At 44.5% G+C, this 23205-nt stretch overlaps 1 protein-coding gene across 2 annotated transcripts in view; it reads left to right on the top strand.

Moving 5' to 3' along the window:
• Positions 1–23205, top strand: part of dnai4 (dynein axonemal intermediate chain 4) — a 73793-nt gene that overhangs the window by 8632 nt on the left and 41956 nt on the right. Inside the window, exons 2-6 of one of the 2 annotated variants that reach the window (XM_033028439.1) lie at positions 901–1084; positions 18664–18839; positions 19643–19752; positions 21125–21281; positions 22568–22707. In XM_033028439.1, coding sequence (XP_032884330.1) covers positions 901–1084; positions 18664–18839; positions 19643–19752; positions 21125–21281; positions 22568–22707 — 767 coding nt within the window. Of the gene's footprint in view, positions 1–900; positions 1085–18663; positions 18840–19642; positions 19753–21112; positions 21282–22567; positions 22708–23205 lie in introns of both variants that reach the window. The other variant, XM_033028438.1, reaches the window with a different exon arrangement.

Genomic DNA, 23205 nt, shown 5'->3' with positions numbered 1-23205 from the left:
ACTAACCATCCCCTACACACACACGCGCACACACACACACTAATCCACCCCTTGATATTATATTAATATTATTCATTTGCTCCTTTTCCCCTATCCCCCACCCTATCCACTCACGCATTGCCCCCAACTGCACAAGCATGGCTAGAGAGGGAGAGGGAGGGGGGTAGAGAGGGAGGTGGTGGTAGAGAGGGAGAGGGTGAGGGTGGTAGAGAGGGGGGGTAGAGCGAGAGGGAGGAGGGTAGAGAGGGAGGGGGTAGAGATTGAGGGGAGGGGGTGCGCGCGGCGTCACAGGGGAGGGCTGGTCCCCTTGTTCATGCCAGGCAGCCATTCCAAATATATTAACAGACCTGATACCAGATTCATTTTGATTTGAATCTTCATTTTTAGCCAATTCATGCCCTGTAATATATGAAGCTCCTGGACTTTGGTGGAGAATGCAAGGTCATTGACCTAAAATGTTAACTTTGTTCCTATCTTCACAGATGCTGCCTGATCTGCTGAGTCTTTCCAGCCTATTCCTTTTTATTTCAAGTATTCAGCATAGACTATATTTTGCTTTTGTACTTTGTGAAGAGTTCATCTGAAGGATAATAGGTACCATCGGCAGTTTTTGGACAATGTGAAATAGCAAGTGCTATGTGAACTAGTTTTTCCCTGAAATCTTGATATATTTTCAGGGAAAGCATTTTAAAGTACATCGTAGTAAAATACAGTGCTTGTGTTTAGAGCTCTCTTGTTCCTAGTAAATAGTACTGATGACAAATTAAACATTTTGATCAAGAAATATGCTGCACGTTTAAGTAATTTGGCTCCAGCATCTTTTTTTATATTGCACATTCTGCTACCAAAACACTGCAGTATTTTGAATCTTTAATGGCTTCTTTTGGTTTGACATTGTAGGCAATCCAAACTTGGAGGAAGTGTGAAGAGGCATTCTACTCATGGCAGTTCCAGTAACTTAGGCAGTAAAAGCCAAAAAAACATATTCAATTTTTTCGGATCAAGTGGTCGCCCAAGGATAAGTATACAAGCAGAGAAATTCTTGGATAAAGGCTATAGTGCAGGAGGACGACATACCACACAGGTACAGTTTTATGTGTTCAGCATCATGTTTGGATGTGAACACTTGGGATTTGTGACAGAATTTTTCCATATAAACAGTTTATCCATCTTAGACTTGCCATACTTACTTTAAATTAATGCTAAGCATTTTCCCTGGAGCTGGTGAAAAAAATAGATTTGAGGCACTAAAGAACAAAGTGTTGGAGTAACTCATTGGGTCAGGCAGCATCTCAGGAGGTGGATAGGTGATGTTTCAGGGAGGGACACTTCTTTACACTGATTGTAGTGGGGAGGGAGATAAAAGCTGGGGGAGAGCAGAGGCAGGACAAAGTATGCCAGGTAATAGGTGAATACAGGTGAGGGGGTAGGAGGTTGATAGGCAGATCTTTGGAACAAAGGGTAGAGATTAAAGTAGATGTGAGACAGACTGATAGAATGGTAGGAAATAAGTGAGTTCGGTATTCTGAAAAATGTAAGGAATCATGAGATTTGTCAAAGGTCATTCACCATAAAGAAAAAGTGAATGAAGCGCTGGCTGAAGAAACTGTGTATAAATTCTTATCTTTATTCATAATTTACGTGTAAAAAATAATATAATCTGAGGAATGGGGGTACCGTTTGGTGACATTATAGGAAAATTAATGTATTCCAGACAGGAACACAACAATGATAGTTTCTGAGTCAGATTTCACTATTCTGCTAATTTCAAGGCAATAGAATTCTTCAGCCTTGTCTATGAATACGAATAAGCAATGACATTTTCGATTCCAAAGGGACTCCCAAAAATGGTCAACTCCTCATCCCCCCAAAGAAACGGGTAGCGGGAGAACGGAGAGTAACAGCGAGAGAGAGAGAGGGGGCAGATGTGAGTGGGAGACGGGAGAGTGCGTACACAGACGCATGCCTCATCCGCAGCCAGGATCGAACCTGGGTCCCCGGCGCCGCAAGTGCTTCCGAACCGCCACTGGACCGCCCCTTCCCCACCCCCCAAGTGTCCCATCCCCAGCCCGAGGGTGGCCGGAGACGTCTAGAGCGACCCCGGACCGACAGGACACCAGCGGTCACAGGCCCACAGCCAGCGTGGAGAAGAAGCGCCAACCCCACTCCAACTCCCGAGGAACCCGCTCCCCGATGGGCCGGAGATTGCCAGCCGCACCCCCCACCACACCCAGCGGCCACCGGCCAACTACCCTGGTGCCGGCGAAAGCTGAGCACCAGCCATCAACGGGGATACACACAAAGCACTGCAGCTGGACAGGCAGCATCCTCGGAGTAAAGGAATGGGTGACGTTTCCGGTCAAGACCCTTCTCCAGAGATGTTGCCTGACCCGCCGAGCAACCCCTGCCGATGACTGGCGCTTGGCCCCCGCCAGCACCAACCGACAGCCACTGGACAAGGAGAAAGGCGCAGCCGACGGTCCCCGGCCCGCCAGGAAATGCCCCCCCGGGAGCCAGAGCCACCGCCTCCCCCTCAAGCCGGCTGCAGGGCCACCCCGGACACCTCCGGCTGCCCCCGGACAGGGACGGGACACCTGGGAGGGGACGGGGACGGCCCAGCAGCAACTCAACAGCGCCGGAAACCTGGGCCCGACCCCGACTCCACGCAGCAGCACGATCTCGCTCACTCACCGAAGCATAAAGCAATAAAAACGACAAAATCAACATAGTTTTTAACAAAGGAACAATAAATACAACTAATGCATAGTTTGAAAGCAGTATTTTCTTACCTAGAAGAATCAAAGCTGGAAAAAAACAGATGAAATGAATGTCTATATGTACACATCTCCACTGCTTACAGCAATGTTAATGCAGTGACCTTTGACCTGGGCATGCGCAGTCGGAATACCATACTTGCTTATTGTGAAGCCAGCGACAGGAATTTAGGAGGAGGTGGATGGGAGAAATAGGTGTGAGTTCAGGTGTGGCACAAGGGAGGGGAGGGTGGCGGGATATGGGGGAGCAAGGTGGCAATCGTTAAAGGTTACCGACAATTGGAGAATTTAATGTTCATAGCATTGGGTTGTAAGTGAAGCCACATTTACATGTTAAAATAAGATAAATTCTCCAACAGACTTTTCTGTCTTTATCCAACTATCTAGTTTAGACAAAATTAAGATGATAAACTGTGCATGTAACAGAGAAATTATAGTTATTTGGATCAGATATGTATATGGTTGCTTAGGAGTTGTGGTAAGTAGGAACTGCAGATGCTGATTTACACTGAAGTTAGACATAATGCTGGAGTAACTCAGCGGGTTAGGCATCTCTGGAGAAAAGAAATAGGTGATCATTTGGGTCGAACCCTTCATCAGAGTGAATCATCACCTGATGAACGGTCTCAACCCGAAATGTCTACTTAGGAGTTATGTTATCTGCTTGAACTGAAGCAATTGAGGTCTGAAGTCTGGAGATGTATAATAATTGGGTTCTTAAATGAATTGTGTATAATCACATGATCCACTTTGTAAATTGATGAAGTTACACATAAAGCGATCTTTGACCAGATCATTCTGTCTGTTTGTCTCAGTATTTTGATGCTTCATCCTCTTGCTTTGACCCATCCAAAATTGTAAATTATGCTAGGAGCTTGGAAGACTGCAAATGAAACCCAATATCTGCGAAGATAAAGTCTAATGTTAATGATAAGAACAGTTTCAGTTTAGTTTCTTCTTCTATGACTTGTCTTGTTTTGCTTCAATGACTTATGAAATGTGAGTGCTGTTTATTTTGAATATAAAACATATGATATGAAAGGAATAGTTAGTGCTTCACTGCAGCAGCGGCGCAGCTTGGCGCCAATCTGGACCATGCGCCCTTTTTATGGCGGGCACCTACGGATGTCGAACCGGATGGCATCACCCTGCTGCAGACTTCTGCTGCCTCAAACGCAAGAAGAAGAAACTCACTTTCTCGAATTATAACATCAATGAATTTTAGAGTTTGTTTTGTCTATTTCACCCAGAGAATGGTGAGTATCAGCAGTTCTCTGCCAGAGAAAGTGGTGGAAGCTGGATCAGCTTACTGCATTTAAGGTGTGTCCAGCTGAACACATGAATGGTTGAGGGATAGAGGGATTTAGCCAAATTGCCAGGCAATCGGATTAATATGAAAGGGTGCCCACTGCTCGGTGTGGACACGTTGAGCCAAAATGTCTGTTTCCATGCTGTACAATTCTATAATGCAACAAAATGGTGAATTCACAATCATTCTTTATTGTCATCATGCAAAGCAACAAATTGTACAGTGCAAAATGAGAAGACGTTTCTCAGGGAATACCGGAGCATCGCACATAAAAACTTAAACATTTCACACATAAATAAAAACAATCCAGTTCCTGATAAAAACAGTACGAATAGTTAAAAAAAATTTTAAAAAAATAAAAATTTGAAAACACTTATCAGTCCTGATCAGCTAGCTCCTTTTCTTAGGTAAGAGAATTCTATGCAAGGTATGCCATTTAAATCCATCTAACTGGACAGATGCAAATTATCTGCGGGCTTACATCAATTCGGAACATAATCAGCTCAATTCCAACTCAATGAACAAATTTGCAGATGATACTACTAGTGGGCCGGATGTCAAATAATGACGGATGGAATACAGGAAGGAGATTGAGAACCTTGTCACCTGGTGCCAAGACTACAATCATTTCCTCAAATCTGCTTCAAATTCTTAGGAGTAAATATCATCAGCAACCTATCATCAGAACTGCTGTAGATTTGGGAGCAACAGCAGCAGGAGTTTGGCAAGAGATACGACTGATTGGCTCTAGCCCAAGTGGGAGGAGAGAAGTGAAAACAGTTAAAGTAGAGGCCAAGGACAGGCAGACTTGACTCAGAACTGCTGTAGATTTGGGAGCAACAGCAGCAGGAATATAGCAAGAGATACGACTGATTGGCTCTAGCCCAAGTGGGAGGAGAGAAGTGAAAACAGTTAAAGTAGAGGCCAAGGACAGGCAGAATTGACTCAGAACTGCTGTAGCTTTGGGAGCAACAGCAGCAGGAGTTTAGCAAGAGATACGACTGATTGGCTCTAGCCCAAGTGGGAGGAGAGAAGTGAGTCAGTGCTGGGAAAACAGTTGAAAACTGAGGAATTTGGTTTGTAAATTGGTAAATCAGGCAATTTATCAGTCAATTTAAGCAAGACTGCTCTTAGCAAGCGGCAGTGAGTGAGCGGCCTTGTGAGGGAAGTGTGAGTCTTTGGCTCGAGAGTCTTCGGCGAGGAGACGAAAGAAGGAAATGTCAGGCAAGCTGATTCAGTGCGATGCTTGCAGTTTGTGGGAGGTCAAGGACACCGCTAGTGCCTCTGGCTGCTACAAATGCGAGAAGTGCATCCAGGTAGAGCTCCTGAAAGGCCGTGTTGGGGAACTGGAGAAGCAAGTGGATGACCTCCGGTTCGTCCGAGAAACGGAGTCGTTCCTCGACAAGTCCTACAGTACGATTGTTACACCTAAGGTACTGGAAGAGAGAAGGTGGGAGACAGTGAGAACGGGAGGGAAGCATGGAATGCCAACGTCCCCGGGTGTTGTACCTCTTGTGAACAGGTTCACCCACTTAGAAGCTGTCGGGACAGAAGAGGTGTTTACACTGGGCGACGGACTGGCTTGTGATGCGAATAGGGCTGTTGAGCCAAAACCAAAAAGGCCTAAGGCAGGCAACGCCATTGTAGTGGGAGACCCCATTGTGAGAGGTACGGACAGGGGTTTCTGCGGCAACAGACGGGATGCGAGGATGGTATGCTGCCTTCCTGGTGCCAGGATCCAGGATGTCACGGACAGAGTGCAGAAAATCCTCAAGGGCGAAGGTGAACATCCGGAAGTGGTAGTGCATGTCGGCACAAACGATGTCGGAAAGAAGGGGATGAATATTCTGCAGCGTGACTTTAGAGCTCGGAAAAATGCTGAAAAGCAGGACCTCCAGGGTTGTTATCTCCGGTTTGCTTCCAGTTCCTCGTGCTGGCGAGAGCAGGAACAGGGAGATACGGGACCTGAACGTGTGGCTGAGGAACTGGTGCACGGGGCAGGGATTTAGATTCTTAGATCACTGGGATCTGTTTTGGGGTAAGGGGGAACTGTACAAAAGGGACGGATTGCATCTTAACAGGTGGGGGACCAGCATTCTGGCAGGAAGGTTTGCCACTGCTACACGGGTGGTTTTAAACTGAATAAGAGGGGTGGGGTGTCGAATGGGATAGTGGAGGATGGAGTTAAAGGGAAAGGGTTTCTTAAATGTGTGAGCGTAGAGACAGAGGGGTGTAAAATGAGGGTAGAAGCAATAGGTAGCAAGGTGAAAAGTAAAAGTGGCAGGCAGACAAAAACAGGGCAAAAATCAGAAAGGGCCACTTTTCAACATAATTGTATAAGGGGTAAGAGTGTTGTAAAAACAAGCCTGAAGGCTTTGTGTCTCAATGCAAGGAGCATTCGTAATAAGGTGGATGAGTTGAATGTGCAGATAGCTATTAATGACTATGATATAGTTGGGATCACGGAGACATGGCTCCAGGGTGACCAAGGCTGGGAGCTGAACATCCAGGGATATTCAATATTCAGGAAGGATAGAGAGAAAGGAAAAGGAGGTGGGGTAGCGTTGCTGATTAGAGAGGAGATTAACGCAATGGAAAGGAAGGACATTAGTTTGGAGGATGTGGAATCGGTATGGGTAGAGCTGCGAAACACTAAGGGGCAGAAAACGCTGGTGGGTGTTGTGTACAGGCCACCTAACAGTAGTAGTGAAGTTGGAGATGGTATCAAACAGGAAATTAGAAATGCGTGCGACAAAGGCAAAACAGTTATAATGGGTGACTTCAATCTACATATAGATTGGGTGAATCAAATTGGCAGGGGTGCTGAGGAAGAGGATTTCTTGGAATGTATGCGGGATAGTTATCTAACTCAACATGTAGAGGAACCAACGAGAGAGCAGGCTATTTTAGACTGGGTATTGAGTAATGAGGAAGGGTTAGTTAGCAGTCTTGTTGTACGTGCCCCCTTGGGCAAGAGTGACCATAATATGGTTGAGTTCTTCATTAGGATGGAGAGTTACATTGTTAATTCAGAAACAATGGTTCTGAACTTAAAGAAAGGTAACTTTGAGGGTATGAGACGTGAATTGGCCAAGATTGACTGGCAATTAATTCTAAAAGGGTTGACGGTGGATATGCAATGGAAGACATTTAAAGACTGCATGGATGAACTACAAAAATTGTTCATCCCAGTTTGGCAAAAGAATAAATCAGGGAAGGTAGTGCATCCGTGGATAACAAGGGAAATCAGGGATAGTATCAAAGCGAAGGATGATGCGTACAAATTAGCCAGAAAAAGCAGCATACCGGAGGACTGGGAGAAATTCAGAGACCAGCAGAGGAGGACAAAGGGCTTAATTAGGAAAGGAAAAATAGATTATGAAAGAAAACTGGCAGGGAACATAAAAACTGACTGCAAAAGTTTTTATAGATATGTGAAAAGAAAGAGATTAGTTAAAACAAATGTAGGTCCCTTGCAGTCAGAAACAGGTGAGTTGATCATGGGGAACAAGGATATGGCGGACCAATTGAATAATTACTTTGGTTCCGTCTTCACTAAGGAAGACATAAATAATCTGCCGGAAATAGCAGGGGACCGCGGGTCAAAGGAGTTGGAGGAATTGAGTGAAATCCAGGTTAGCCGGGAAGTGGTGTTGGGTAAATTGAATGGATTAAAGGCCGATAAATCCCCAGGGCCAGATAGGCTGCATCCCAGAGTACTTAAGGAAGTAGCTCCAGAAATAGTGGATGCATTAGTAATAATCTTTCAAAACTCTTTAGATTCTGGAGTAGTTCCTGAGGATTGGCGGGTAGCAAACGTAACCCCACTTTTTAAGAAGGGAGGGAGAGAGAAAACGGGGAATTACAGACCAGTTAGTCTAACATCGGTAGTGGGGAAACTGCTAGAGTCAGTTATTAAAGATGGGATAGCAGCACATTTGGAAAGTGGTGAAATCATTGGACAAAGTCAGCATGGATTTACAAAAGGTAAATCATGTCTGACGAATCTTATAGAATTTTTCGAGGATGTAACTAGTAGCATGGATAGGGGAGAACCAGTGGATGTGGTGTATCTGGACTTCCAGAAGGCTATCGACAAGGTCCCACATAAGAGATTAGTATACAAACTTAAAGCACACGGCATTGGGGGTTCAGTATTGATGTGGATAGAGAACTGGCTGGCAAACAGGAAGCAAAGAGTAGGAGTAAACGGGTCCTTTTCACAATGGCAGGCAGTGACTAGTGGGGTACCGCAAGGCTCAGTGCTGGGACCCCAGCTATTTACAATATATATTAATGATCTGGATGAGGGAATTGAAGGCAATATCTCCAAGTTTGCGGATGACACTAAGCTGGGGGGCAGTGTTAGCTGTGAGGAGGATGCTAGGAGACTGCAAGGTGACTTGGATAGGCTGGGTGAGTGGGCAAATGTTTGGCAGATGCAGTATAATGTGGATAAATGTGAGGTTATCCATTTTGGTGGCAAAAAAAGGGGAGATGCAGCGAGACCTGGGTGTCATGGTACACCAGTCATTGAAAGTAGGCGTGCAGGTGCAGCAGGCAGTGAAGAAAGCGAATGGTATGGTAGCTTTCATAGCAAAAGGATTTGAGTATAGGAGCAGGGAGGTTCTACTGCAGTTGTACAGGGTCTTGGTGAGACCACACCTGGAGTATTGCGTACAGTTTTGGTCTCCAAATCTGAGGAAGGACATTATTGCCATAGAGGGAGTGAAGAGAAGGTTCACCAGACTGATTCCTGGGATGTCAGGACTGTCTTATGAAGAAAGACTGGATAGACTTGGTTTATACTCTCTAGAATTTAGGAGATTGAGAGGGGATCTTATAGAAACTTACAAAATTCTTAAGGGGTTGGACAGGCTAGACGCAGGAAGATTGCTCCCGATGTTGGGGAAGTCCAGGACAAGGGGTCACAGCTTAAGGATAAGGGGGAAATCCTTTAAAACCGAGATGAGAAGAACTTTTTTCACACAGAGAGTGGTGAATCTCTGGAACTCTCTGCCACAGAGGGTAGTCGAGGCCAGTTCATTGGCTATATTTAAGAGGGAGTTAGATGTGGCCCTTGTGGCTAAGGGGATCAGAGGGTATGGAGAGAAGGCAGGTACGGGATACTGAGTTGGATGATCAGCCATGATCATATTGAATGGCGGTGCAGGCTCGAAGGGCCGAATGGCCTACTCCTGCATCTAATTTCTATGTTTCTATGTTTCTATGTCCTGAAGCAATGGCCACAAAAGCACACCAACATCTCTGTTTCCTTTGGTACACAAAAATGCTGGAGAAACTCAGCGGGTGCAGCAGCATCTATGGAGCGAAGGAAATAGGTGACGTTTCGGGCCGAAACGTCACCTATTTCCTTCGCTCCATAGATGCTGCTGCACCCGCTGAGTTTCTCCAGCATTTTTGTGTACCTTCGAACTTCCAGCATCTGCAGTTCCTTCTTGAACTCTCTATTTCCTTTGAAGGCTTAGAAAATTCATCAGGTCCTCAGCGACTCTCACCAACTTTTACGGATGCGCCATAGAAAGTATTTTATCGGGACGCATCACAGCATGGTTTGGGAACAGCTCCATCCAAGACTGCAAAAAATTACAGAGTTATGGACGTAGCCCAGACCATCACGCAAACCAACCTCCCTTCCATTGACTCCATCTACACTTCACCCTGCCAGGGCAAGGCAACCAGCATAATCAAGGATCAATTTCACCCCGGTCACTCCCTCTTCTCCCCTCTCCCATAATGCAGGCAACTGAAACATTCTTTCACCAACGAGAGAGCAGTCCTGACCTACCATCTATCTCATTGGAGGCCCTCGGCCTGTATTTTATTGGACTTTACTGAACTTTATATTGCACTAAACATTATCCCTATATCCTGCATCTGTATACTATGGATGGCTCGATTGTAATCATGTACAATCTTTCAGCTGATTGGATAGCACGCAACTGTACCTTGGTACATGTGACAATGATAGTAGTAAACTAAATGTTATTTTTATCCTTCTTAGGCTTATCCAATGAGGAATAATTTAATGAGTAGTTTTACAAGAAAGCTAAAAGAGCTATTTTCACCCATGCTGAATCAACTAGTCTAAATCAGAGAATGCCACAATAAACAAACAACTTTGCACTGGACCACTTTGACAATAAGAACACGTGTGTCAGGCTATAGTTCAACACCATCATCCCCTCCACACCTGTCATTAAATTAGAGAACTTGCTCTCTGTACGCCTTCTCCATAATTGGATCCTCATTGGCAGACCACAATCAGTACACTTGGCAACAACACTTCCTCTATGATAACTATCTACATGGGAGCACCTCAGGGCTGTGCACTACTAGAAACATAGAAAAAAGGTGCAGGAGTAGGCCATTTGGCCCTTCGAGCCTGTACCGCCATTCAATATGATCATGGCTGATCATCCAACTCAGTACCCTGTACCTGCCTTCTCTCCGTACCCCCTGATCCCTTTAGCCACAAGGGCCACACCTAACTCCCTCTTAAATATAGCCAATGAACTGGCCTCAACTACCTTTTGTGGCAGAGAATTCCACAGATTCACCACTCTCTGTGTAAAAAATGATTTTCTCATCTTGGTCCTAAAAGACTTCCCCCTTGTCCTTAAACTGTGGCCCCTTGTTCTGGACTTCCCCAACATCGGGAATAATCTTCCTGCATCTAGCCTGTCCAACCCCTTAAGAATTTTGTAAGTTTCTATAAGATCCCCCCTCAATCTTATTGTAAATAGCTGGGGTCCCAGCACTGAGCCTTGCGGTACCGCACTAGTTACTGCCTGCCATTCTGAAAAGGACCCGTTTACTCGTACTCTTTGCTTCCTGTCTGCCAGCCAGTTCTCTATACTGAACCCCCAATACCGTGTGCTTTAAGTTTGCATACTAATCTCTTTTGTGGGACCTTGTCGAAAGCCTTCGGAAAGTCCAGATATAACATATCCACTGGTTCTCCGTTATCCACTCGACTAGTTACATCCTCGAAAAATTCTATAAGATTCGTCAGACATGATTTACCTTTCATAAATCCATGCTGACTTTGTCCAATGAATTCATCACTTTCCAAATGTGCTGCTATCCCATCTTTAATAACTGACTCTCGCATTTTCCCCACTACCGATGTTAGACTAACTGGTCTGTGATTCCCCGTTTTACCTCTCCCTCCCTTTTTAAAAAGTGGGGTTACATTAGCTACCGTCCAATCCTCAGGAACTACTCCAGAATCTAAAGAATTTTGAAAGGTTATCACTATTCCATCCACTATTTCTGGGGCTACTTCCTTAAGTTCTTTGGGATGCAACTTATCTGGCCTTGGGTACTTATCGGCCTTTAATCCATTCAATTTACCTAACACCACTTCTCGGCTAACTTGGATTTCACTCAGTTCCTCCATCTCATTTGACCCCCGGTTCCCTGCTATTTCCGGCAGATTATTTATGTCTTCCTTACTCTACTCTTTCCATTCCTAAGACTGTGCAACCAGACAAAGCTCAAACGTCACCTTTAAATTTATCAAGGATACCATTGTTGTTGGACAAATAATGGGTAACGATGAATTAGAGTGCAGGAGGGAAATTGAAATCTGTTTGAATGGTGCCAGGACAACAATCCTAGATAACCATAATAGTGCAAATAATTTTTTTTTGAAGTGCAATCAAAGAAAGTCCATTGGAGATCATAGTAGCTACGATTAGTGTTGTATAGTGTTCATGTGCCACATGATTGCAAGGACTAAAGTGTTCTTGAACCAGGTGGTCACTCTTTTCAGGCTTCAATATATTTCTCTTGATGGTAGCAGTAAAACTGGAGCATGCCCAGAGTGATATGGATCTTTGATGTTATTTGGCACTATTACCTATACTTCAATGGTGGGAGGAGGGTGGCTGGTCTGTGTGATGGACTGGGCTGCATCCATAACACTCTGCAATTTCCTGTGGTCTTGTGAAGACCCGTTGCCAAACCAAGCCGTGATGATCCCTTTAGGATGCTTCCTCTTGTACATCTGTAGAAGTTGATAAGAATTGTGGAGATACACCAAACTATCTTTGTCTTCTGATGAAGTATAGGCTTTGGTGTGTCTTCTTAGACGTAACTTCAATGTGCCCGTCAGAACAACAGCCTCCTCTTGAATGTCACTAAAACTAGGGAGGTGATTGTTTAGAAGGGCACAACATGCCACTGGAGATAAATGGGACTACTGTGGATAGGGTGAGCTGCTTTAAATACCTGGAGTCCACATCCCAGAGGATCTGACATGGACCACACACACTGCCGCACTGGTGAGTAAGGCAAGGCAGCGCCTTTACCACCTCAGGCAGCTGAGGAAATTCAGTGCTTCTACTCTGTAGAAAGCATCTTGTCTGGCAACATCACAATCCGGTTTGGGAACAGCTCTGCCCAGCACACGGAGGCTCTGCAGAGAGTAGTGCGTTCGGCTGAACGCACTATGGGAACTACACTCGCCCCCCTGCAAGACCTATACCCAGGATCCAGATCCAGCAACATTATGGGGGACCCCTACCACCCCAGCAACGGACTGTTCGAGCTGCTACGGTCAGGCAAATGCCTCCGCTGTCATGCTGTGAAAACAGAGAGGATGAGACAGAGTTTCTTCCCACAGGCCGCTAGGACTGTAAACTCTTATCTCACCAGGGACTAATTTACTGTACTAATTTACTGTTGTGTTGTGTCTTTTAAAATATATATATATTTTCTAATAATGTAAATACTGATCATGTTCTGTTGTTTTTGCACAATCCACAGGCATTGCCACTTTCATTTCACTGCACATCTTGTATGTGTATGTGACAAATAAAGTTGACTTGACAAATAAACAAACAATAATAGTGATAAGTTAAAAAATAACATCCCCGATTCTATGTAGTTTGGAATCTGTGGTGGTGGCTCGTCGGTACCTAAGATGGCGGGTTGTGCAGTCACAATTCTGGTGAGTTCTGACATAGCTCACAAGTTCAATTCGTGAACCGCACACTTGAGGGCAGTGGGGGCAGATGAAGGTCATTGCGGGCGGGTTCTGAGCGGCAGCCTTCCTCCTCTCCCTGGCTTTGGTAAGTTGCTCTAGGCGGCGCTCCTCATAGCTGCTGGCTGCTGTTCGCACTGCTGCACACCAGCGTGTTCTGTCGCTGGCGCAGGCTTCTAGTTGCTGGGGCGCAAGACCACAATAGTGGAGATGGTCCTTGACGCAATATTTGTACCGCTTCCTGGGATGCCCATGGTTCCTTTGTCCCTGGGAGAGCACGCTGTAGAAGACCTGTCGAGGCATGCGGGTTTCATCCATCCTGATGACGTGCCCAGTCCATCGGAGCTGTGCTTTGATGATCATTACCTCGATGCTTGTGAAGCTGGATCTGTCCAATACTTCTAGGTTGGACACTTTGTCCTCCCATGATGGACCGTAACGAGCACTTATGGAATTTCTCAAGTTGATGGTTGTGATTCCTATACAAGGTCCACGTTTCACAGCCATAGAGCAGGCTGGAAAGCACAACTGCTTTGTAGACTTTGAGTTTAGTTGACAGCTTGATGTTGTGGTGGTTCAACCCTCATGTACACAGTTGTCCAAGTGCTTGACTGGCTTTGCTGATTCTCGTTGAGATTTCCTTGTCCAGGGAGCCATCAGTTGATATTACACTTCCCAAGTATTTGAAGGAGTCAACGGTTTTCAGCTGTGTGCTGTCAATGTGCACACTTGGGGCGGTGCTGCAGAGTCTGGAGCCGGCTGGTGGATGACTGCCGTTTTGCTGAGGCTCGGTCTGAGTCCGCGTGGATTTACAAAGGGGAAATCATGCTTGACTAATCTTCTGGAATTTTTTGAGGATGTAACTGGGAAAATGGACAAGGGAGAGCCAGTGGATGTAGTGTACCTGGACTTTCAGAAAGCATTTGATAAGGTCCCACATAGGAGATTAGTGGGCAAAATTAGGGCACATGGTATTGGGGGTAGAGTGCTGACATGGATGGAAAATTGGTTGGCAGACAGAAAACAAAGAGTAGGGATTAACGGGTCCCTTTCAGAATGGCAGGCAGTGACTAGTGGGGTACCGCAAGGCTCGGTGCTGGGACCGCAGCTATTTACAATATACATCAATGATTTAGATGAAGGGATTCAAAGTAACATTAGCAAATTTGCAGATGACACAAAGCTGGGTGGAAGTGTGAACTGTGAGGAGGATGTTATGAGAATGCAGGGTGAATTGGACAGGTTGGGTGAGTGGGCAGATGCAGTTTAATGTGGATACATGTGAGGTTATCCACTTTGGTAGCAAAAACAGGAATGCAGATTATTTTCTAAATGGTGTCAAGTTGGGAAAAGGGAAAGTACAACGGGATCTGGGGGTCCTTGTTCATCAGTCAATGAAAGTAAGCATGCAGGTACAGCAGGCAGTGAATAAAGCGAATGGCATGTTGGCCTTCATAACAAGAGAAGCCATTTAGAACGGAGATGAGGAAACACTTTTTCACACAGAGAGTTGCGAGTCTGTGGAATTTTCTGCCGTAGAGGTGGAGGCTGGTTCTCTGGATACTTTCAAGAGAGAGCTAGATAGGGCTCTTAAAGATAACGGAGTCAGGGGATATGGGGAGAAGGCAGGAACGGGGTACTGATTGTGGATGATCAGCCATGATCACATTGAATGGCAGTGCTAGCTCGAAGGGTCGAATGGCCTACTCCTGCACCTATTGTCTATTGTCTATTACTGAGGCTGATTGTGAGACCAAATGCCTGTGCTGCTTCTGCAAATTTGGTCACAATGCACCGGAGGTGCTTGCAGGGAACCGCAAAAAGGGCTTCGAGAATTAGCTGTTCGTGCGTCTTGGTTTTGGCGTTCAGTCATCGAAGGTCAAAGAGAGGTTTGTCCAGGTGGTACTTCAGGTGCATGCCATGGTCGAGGTCCTGGAGTGCGTGACTCAAGACGCAGCCGAAGAAGAGGTTGAAGAGTACAGGGGCCAGAACATAACCTTGCTTCAGTCCATTGGAGATGTCAATAGGTGCAGAAGTTCTGCCGTTGACCAGAACTGTTACTGTCATACCATCATGGAAGAGGCGGATGATATGGATGAATTTTCTTGGGCAGCCGAGCTTGTGAAGTATCAACCACAGAGCCTCCCGGTTGACCGTGTCAAAGGCCTTTGTCAAGTCGATGACGACTGCGTAGAGGTCCATCTTCTGCTCAATTCAATTTTCCTGTATCTGTCCCACCGTGAAGATCATATCAGAAGTGCTGCGATCAGGTCTGAAACCACACTGAGACTCCGGCAAGCTTGCTTCCGCGACCTTATCGATTAGGCGGTTAAGGATGACACACGTCAGTATCTGCCTCGGTAGTTGCCACAGTCAACTTTGCTACCTTTGTTTTTGAACAAGGAGACAACAGTGACATCCCTGAATTCATCGGGCATACTTTCTGTCTCCCAGATGCTGGACAAGATGTTGTGGAAGGCGTCTGGTATCTCAGGACCTGCTGCCTTGTAGAATTCAATAGGGATTCCGTCCTGCCTGATGCCTTGCCTATGCTGGTTGGACTGATGGCCTTCTTGATCTCTTCCAAAGATGGGTGAAGGTTAAGGTCGTCAGTGTTTAAGAAAGAACTGCAGATGCTGGAAAAATTTAAGGTGGACAGAAATGCTAGAGAAATCAGCCGGTGAGGCAGCATCTATGGAGCGAAGGAAAAGGTGACGTTTTGGGTCGAGACCTTCAAGGTCGTCAAATGTTGTCTTTTTGTGGGATCTGGTCGAGAGCGACTGGGTACAAGTTTATTTGGAGGTTTAATAGCGTGATGGTTGTAGGGAAGAAACTGTACCTGAGCCTGGACGTTACAGTTTTCAGGCTACTATACCTTCTTCCCGATGATGAGTGAAATGAGAGCGAGGCCATGGTAGTGTGGGTCACTGTTGATGCTGGCTGCCTTTGAGGCAGCGACTCTTGGAGATCACATTGATGGTGGTGGGGAGGGCAGTACACTAATGATGTAGTGCACTGTACACCAATTTTTGCAATCCTCTTCGTTCCTAGGTGTTCGAGTTGTCAAACCAGGCCGTGAATCAATCAGTCAATATGCTCTCTACTGTACACCTGTAGAAGAAGTTCACAAAAATATTAGTTAACCTACCGAGTCTTCTAAATCTTCTCAGGAAGTAAAGCCATTGAAGGGCTTTTTCTATGATTGCATCAATGTACTGGGTCCAGAATAGATCTTCAGAGCTATGCACACCCGGGAATTTGAAGCTTTTGACTCCTTCGATGTCCAATCGATGAAGATAGGTTTGTGGATCCTCATCCTTCCTCTTCCAAATTCTGCAATCAGTTCCTTAGTCTGACGTTGAGAGCAAGGTTGTTCTTCTGGCACCATTTGGTAGGTCGATTGATATCCTTCCTATATTCTGACTCATTGTCTTAACATAGAAACATAGAAACATAGAAAATAGGTGCAGGAGTAGGCCATTCGGCCCTTCGAGCCTGCACCGCCATTCAATATGATCATGGCTGATCATCCAACTCAGTATCCTGTACCTGCCTTCTCTCCATACCCCCTGATCCCTTTAGCCACAAGGGCCACATCTAACTCCCTCTTAGTCTTCTGTAATTTGTCTAACAATGGTAGTGTTGTCGGCAAACCTGAAGATGGAATTCAAACTCTTTCTGGCCACATGGTTGTGAGTATAGAGTGAGTAGAGCAGGGGGCTGAGCACACATCCTTGAGATGCTCCCATGCTGATGGTGATCATGGAGGAAGTGTTGCTGCCAATTCATACAGATTGAGGTCTGTATTGCCCATTTCACGATTGAGTGCCTAAATCAGCCCTTTTTTTGCCATTTTAACATAACTTACAAGAAAATTTACAGCACCAGAGCGAAACCCGGCTGTAATTGGGTGTTAAGTGGTGATTGGAGAGGGGTGCGTGGGAATGGGTCCAGTCTTTGCAGACTGGAGTCATGTTTTAAGTAGGTGTGAAGTAGTGATTGGGGAAGGATCTAGTCTTTTCATACTGGAGTCAAAGCTGTGAGTAGGTGTGAAGTGGTGATTGGGGAAGGATCTAGTCTTTTCATATTGGAGTCAAGCTGTGAGTAGGTGTGAAGTGTTGGTTGGGGATCCGGTGGGGGGTACCAGGGTTAATCGAACCTGCAGTAGAATTCATTCAGGTCATTGGTCAGCTGACGATTGCCCAAGGAGCGGGGAGTTTTCCTCTTGTAACTTGTGATTTCTTGCAAGCCCTTCCACACTGAAGAAGAGTAATTTGCTGAGAACTTGCTCCTCAACTTTCCTTGACAGCTCTGATTCCTCTTCTCAGCTTGCACTTGACCTGCCTGAAGAGGTCTGCAACCCCGCTCCTGTAGGATCTACCCCTGCAAGCATCAAAATGCCTAAAGTCGTCAACGCCTTGTAAAAAACTTTATGATTTGATGAGAGTGTACGGGAGTGATATATTCTCTACAGACAACTGTGTGCTGTTTTGCGAAGCATGAACAGACAGCTAAACACAAGTTGACCGCAGAGAAACTGAAGGTAGGAAATACGCAAGCTTGTCTCCTCACAACATTTACTGCTGGCTCCAATCGCTTCGAGTGATCTGTGCAAAGCATTCATTGATGCTGCAATTCCACTGTGGAAATCGGAAAACAAATCTCTCAGAGGTTTTTTAGGGAAATACACAACGGAACCTATACCGAGCGAGTCATCATTACAGAAAAATTATGTTGACAGCAACTTCAACATTGTTGTGCAGAACATTAGAGATGAAGTTGCATGCATCAAAATATGGATCTTAATAAACGAGACAACCAATGCTGTGGGGAGATATGTTGCCAATGTGGTCATCGGTAAACTGGAGGCAGGTCAATCATCAAAGGAGTATTTCTTGACATTGGAAGTATTGGAGAAGTCAAAAAGCACAAGATATCAACATGAATGTAGAGTTTGTAGCTTGTTTCAGGAATGCACCAGTGACGTCAGCTGGGGTAGAAAGAAGTTTTTCACAACTGAAGCATATTCTGTCTGACAGACGGCATAGTTTAACACCAGTTATTTGAAAAAAATGCTAGTAGTTATGTGCAACCAGGCAATAATGTAGTATTCCTTCATAATTATCATTTTTAAACATATTTTGGTCGTGGAAATACATGCCTTTTTATGCCTTTTTTTGTCAATAAATGCCTTTTTGTGCCTATTTTGTAATATTTTGCCTTGTTGCCTGCCTATTTCAGAGATTTTTTAGCGCCTAAACATCCTGGCTCTAGTCATTAACAACTGCAGTGTATTCATTCAGGTTTGTTGCCAAGTCCATAAACATTGAATAATGGTGATATTTAAGTCACAGTACTTATAGCTCTTGTTCATCTGCACTTCGGCACCATTGATGTAGACTGGGATGTGTACATCATTTCGATTCTTAAAGTCAATGATGTGCTTATTCACCTTGCTGACATTGAGGGAGAAATTGTTTTCTTCATACCATGTTATTGAGCTCGCTATCTCCTTACTAAATGCATATTGATCATGCTCAACTGATATTGCTGTTTGTATCAATTTCTAGGTATTTGATGAAAATGGAAAAGATGTCACTCCCCATCCACTCTTGGATCCTAATATTCCACAAGCCAGGCAAAGTAAAATTTTCTCCTCACAAGAGTTAACAACTTCTGACTATACCTTCACTGGCACACTTTACCAGACTGGAGCAAATGTCAGTTATGGAGGACCCTTTACCAGGTAACTCTCATTTTGTCTTAAATCTCGTTCAGTTGAGATTTTGAACATTGTTCTGGAAAGGGATAACACCCCTATTGTACATTTCCTTGAATGTGGATTCCATTGTGGTGCTTGACATAAAATAAGCTTTTGTATTTTAGGGCTTTTCAAGCCATTTCATTTCAAAATTGGTATGAAACTCACAAAATTTGGCATCTATTATCTATCTATCTATATATTAAAACTGTGTGTGTGTGTTTGTGTGTGTTTGTGTGTGTCTGTGTGCGTGTGTGTGTGTTTGTGGGTGCCAGATTCGGCCTTTTGATTCCTTGCTACGCCAAAACAACTCAGAAATTCTCCGAGATTTTTTCCATTTCGCTAGCGATTTCACTTTTACATTCAATCATCCACTCCTCAAAACATTTGGACATTTTTATGTACACTTTTTTTAATAAAATCCTTCCCCCCCCCCCACCACTCATTTTAAAATCTAAATCGGACTCACGAGCTGCTTGACGTCACAATACCAACATGCCGACCAATCTGCCTCCAGTATGCCTCCAAGTACGCTCGCGCCACGGCTTCCGCTGCTGGACTCCAGCGCGCGCCCGCCTGCCCACCTGCCCAAAGATACTAGAGGATAGATCTAGTGTGCAGGTAATCATTGATCAGCGTGGACTACCTGGCCAAAGGGCCTATTTCCACATTGTATCTCTCAACTAAACTAAACTAAACAAAGCAGAGACAAATTACAGATCACAATAAAGTGTGCGGGTGTACTTACCTGCATTTCCTGTCAATGTTCTTTTCTCTATTATCCACAGATCCACTTTTGACAGCGGTAGCATCTCCAGAACAAGTCGTACTTTTTCAGATTCAATGGATGACATTGGAGATTCTAGTGTGCATCATGAGGTTACAAGTAGTATACATTGTAAGATTTGTCACCATATTTTGTAGCTTAACACTGTACAGATTTATGAGTATAATGTCATTAACTCCCTAGTTACTAATTCATAAAGTTAATTATTTTGGTTACTTATTTTGTTATTTTTTGAGATGGAAATTTCATGAAAAATACTGTAGCTACATTTAATGTCTTGATAAATTATAATTGCTCATATATTGCTATTTCAGCTACTATAATGTGGTATTGATATAAATTGGAAGCATTTTCACAGTACTTAATGATACTTTCTTAAACATTTTTAATATTGGTATTGGAAGGGAATTTGAGAGAATTATAAGTTTTGCTATTATTTTAATTATGGAACATCGAACAGCCCTTTGGCACATAATGTTCATGCCGAACATGATCTCCTCTGCCTGCACGTTATCCAAATCCCTCCATTCTCTGCATATCCTTTCTCTATCTAAAATCCTCTCAAATGCCTCTTTTGTATCTGCCTACATAACTACCCCTGGCAGTGTGTTCAAGGCACCGACCACTCCTTGAGAAAACAATGCACTCTAAGCTAATACCCTCTAATCCAGACAGCATTCTCATGAACTTGGTCTGCACCATCTCCAAAGTCTCCACAACCTTTATATATTGGGTATACCAGAGTTGCACACAATATTTCACATGCGGTTTAACCAAAGTCCTATGAAACTGCAATATGACTTCCTGAGTCTTGTACTCATTGCTCTGACCAATGAAAGCAAGCATACCTTACGGCTTCTTTACCATTATCTACTTACGTTGCTACTTTCGGGGAGCTATGGACTTGGATCCCAAAATCACTCTGTACATCAATACATCGATGCTGTCAAGGGTAATCATGTCAGGTTTTAATTTGTCACTTGTGGATTAGTATCTAATCTGAATTGCATCTAAAGTGTGATCAGGATTTGTTTGACAGGTGTGTACCCTGTTCTAGAGAGTGGGAAATTATAAAAGGATAAAATGTTAAGGCAGGGAAAGATGCCATTTAAACCAGTACTGTTTTGAACCAAACTAAGTTTTCTGAAAAAGCATGTACTTTATTGCTGTGTCCCCATCATTCCGAGGCGTTCTATTGCTATTTTTCTTTTTGAAGCTATTACGCCAATGTGGTTAATTTATTACCCTAACAGTTATCTGCCACAGAAAATGTATCCTAGATAATTATGTACAGGCAGATGATTCCTTTTGTTCCTTAGTTGATGGTTCTTTGTTAATTAAAGTGATGCTCTTTAATTATCAATCCGTGGAAACCATTTTCTCCCATTTGACTAAAATATTTCAACATTTTAAACAAATCTGTTAATTTTAGATGATAATTCGGATTATTATTTGTGCCTTTCATAAACACTCACGATTTTAGATGAACAAATGCGGAGAGAGGATGTACGAGAACAACTGACAGATGATGAACTAAATGACATTGTTGATGTGTACCTGACAGAGACTGAAACATATACTTTTCTGGATCTTCCAGTTGAAATCATTTCAGTGGATTCAGGAGAAGCAGAAGCTGTAAAGTAAGTGTTTACATCGTAAATATCCTACCATATTATTTGATTAATCTACCATTTATATTACTGAATGGAAGCAGTTTCTTGAAGTAAGCTGGGTGCTGTTTATTCTGCAGAGCAAACCAGAGTTTGTGAAACCTACCTGACCTCCCGGTGGCTCAGCACTTCAACTCCCCCTCCCATTCCCAATCCGACCTCTCTGTCCTGGGTCTCCTCCATTGCCAGAGTGAGCAACAGCGGAAATTGGAGGAACAGCACCTCATATTCCGTCTGGGGACCTTGCGTCCTTATGGCATTAACATTGAATTCTCCCAATTTGGCTAGCCCTTGCTGTCTCCTCCCCTTCCTTAACCCTCTAGCTGTCTCCTCCCACCCTCCCATCCGCCCGCCCTCGGGCTCCTCCTCCTCCTCCCCTTTTCCTTCTTTCTTTTCCCCCCCCACCCCCCATCAGTCTGAAGAAGGGTTTCGGCCCGAAACGTCGCCTATTTCCTTCGCTCCATAGATGCTGCTGCACCCGCTGAGTTTCCCCAGCAATTTTGTGTACCCCCAGAGTTTGTGAAATACTGAACTTGTAGCTTTATGAGCCAGTCTCACAGGCGATTTTTCGGCGGACTGCCGGCGACTGTCAAGTTGCCGACAGTCGCCTGAAAAACCGGCAACTGGTACGGCGACTGTCAGAGTGGAACACACACACACAAACACATTGCTTCCTTCACCATCCTGTTATGCAGGTGGGGGACAGGGCACGCGGGGAAGCGCTGTCTAAAAAATTCCCACGGTGCAAAGCCAAGGTGAAACAGACACACACCGCGATGAACAGGAAGGTTGGCGCTGTAAAAAGACATGATGAGGTCAGAGGAAGTCTAACTCATAGATAGACACAAAATGCTGGAGTAACTCAGCAGGACAGGCAGCATCTCTGGAGAGAAGGAATGGGCGATGTTTCGGGTCGCGACCCATTCCTTCTCTCCAGAGATGCTGCCTGTCCTGCTGAGTTACTCCAGCATTTTGTGTTTACCTTCGATTTAAACCAGCATCTGCAGTTGTTTCCTACACACAAAGTCTAAATCATCTTCCTCTAACGTCTTCGACTGCATTCAGAGCCTCTCCATGTGCACCACGGATGCTGTCTGATCTGCTGAGTATCTGGCACATCATGAAATTGGACCTCGGTACTACCAGGAGAAAATGGACCAAATATTGCAGCTGATTCCAGTCTTTGCTCCTGTTCCACGCCTTGCAATATTTGTAGCAAAGGTGAATGCAAACTTTGGCATTTTTTTCATTTTAAGGACAAGGAATGCACAATATATTGAACTCTGCAGGGAGCGAGTTGGCAATGATCGCTACATTGAAAGGATGGCACAGACATTCACTGGAGCACAAAAATCCAAGGATATTCAGTGTGACAAAATTAACACAAAAGAACAAGGTAAACTATCAAGCAAACAAAACATATTATTCAAACATCTAGTTTATTTGTTATTGGCACATAATGCAGAGCACCAGCAAATTTGAGGATGGTGAAAAAGTTAGATAAATTGAGGCAAAGTTTTAGCGATGTTACAAAACTTACCTTCAGCGGTGCTGCAGTTCTGCCACTGGCCGTGTGCGCGATTTTGGCGCCATTGAGGGGGGGGGGCGGGATTAAAATGCCGTTTTGTACTGCCTATCAGAGGCGGATTTCCTCGGGCTGCTAAGCTGCTGAAGAAAAATCGATCCGACTCCCGTTCGCGCTATATAAAAAAAAAATCGCTGGACAATTTAATATTTGGATTAAAATAAAAAGCGACTTCGAACGCCCTCAACACCTACAACGTGACGGATCGCAAAAACGGGACGAAACAAATTGTAAATCGTCTATTTTACATATAATCTTGCTTCTTGGGATGGGTTTAATCTAATTTTACGTTGCGAAAATGTGATTTGG

This window comes from Amblyraja radiata, chromosome 10 (assembly GCF_010909765.2).
Source record: "Amblyraja radiata isolate CabotCenter1 chromosome 10, sAmbRad1.1.pri, whole genome shotgun sequence".
Taxonomy (NCBI): Eukaryota; Metazoa; Chordata; class Chondrichthyes; order Rajiformes; family Rajidae; genus Amblyraja; species Amblyraja radiata.
The sequence above is the reverse complement of the archived record's forward strand: the minus strand, read 5'-3'. Positions and strand labels throughout refer to the sequence as shown.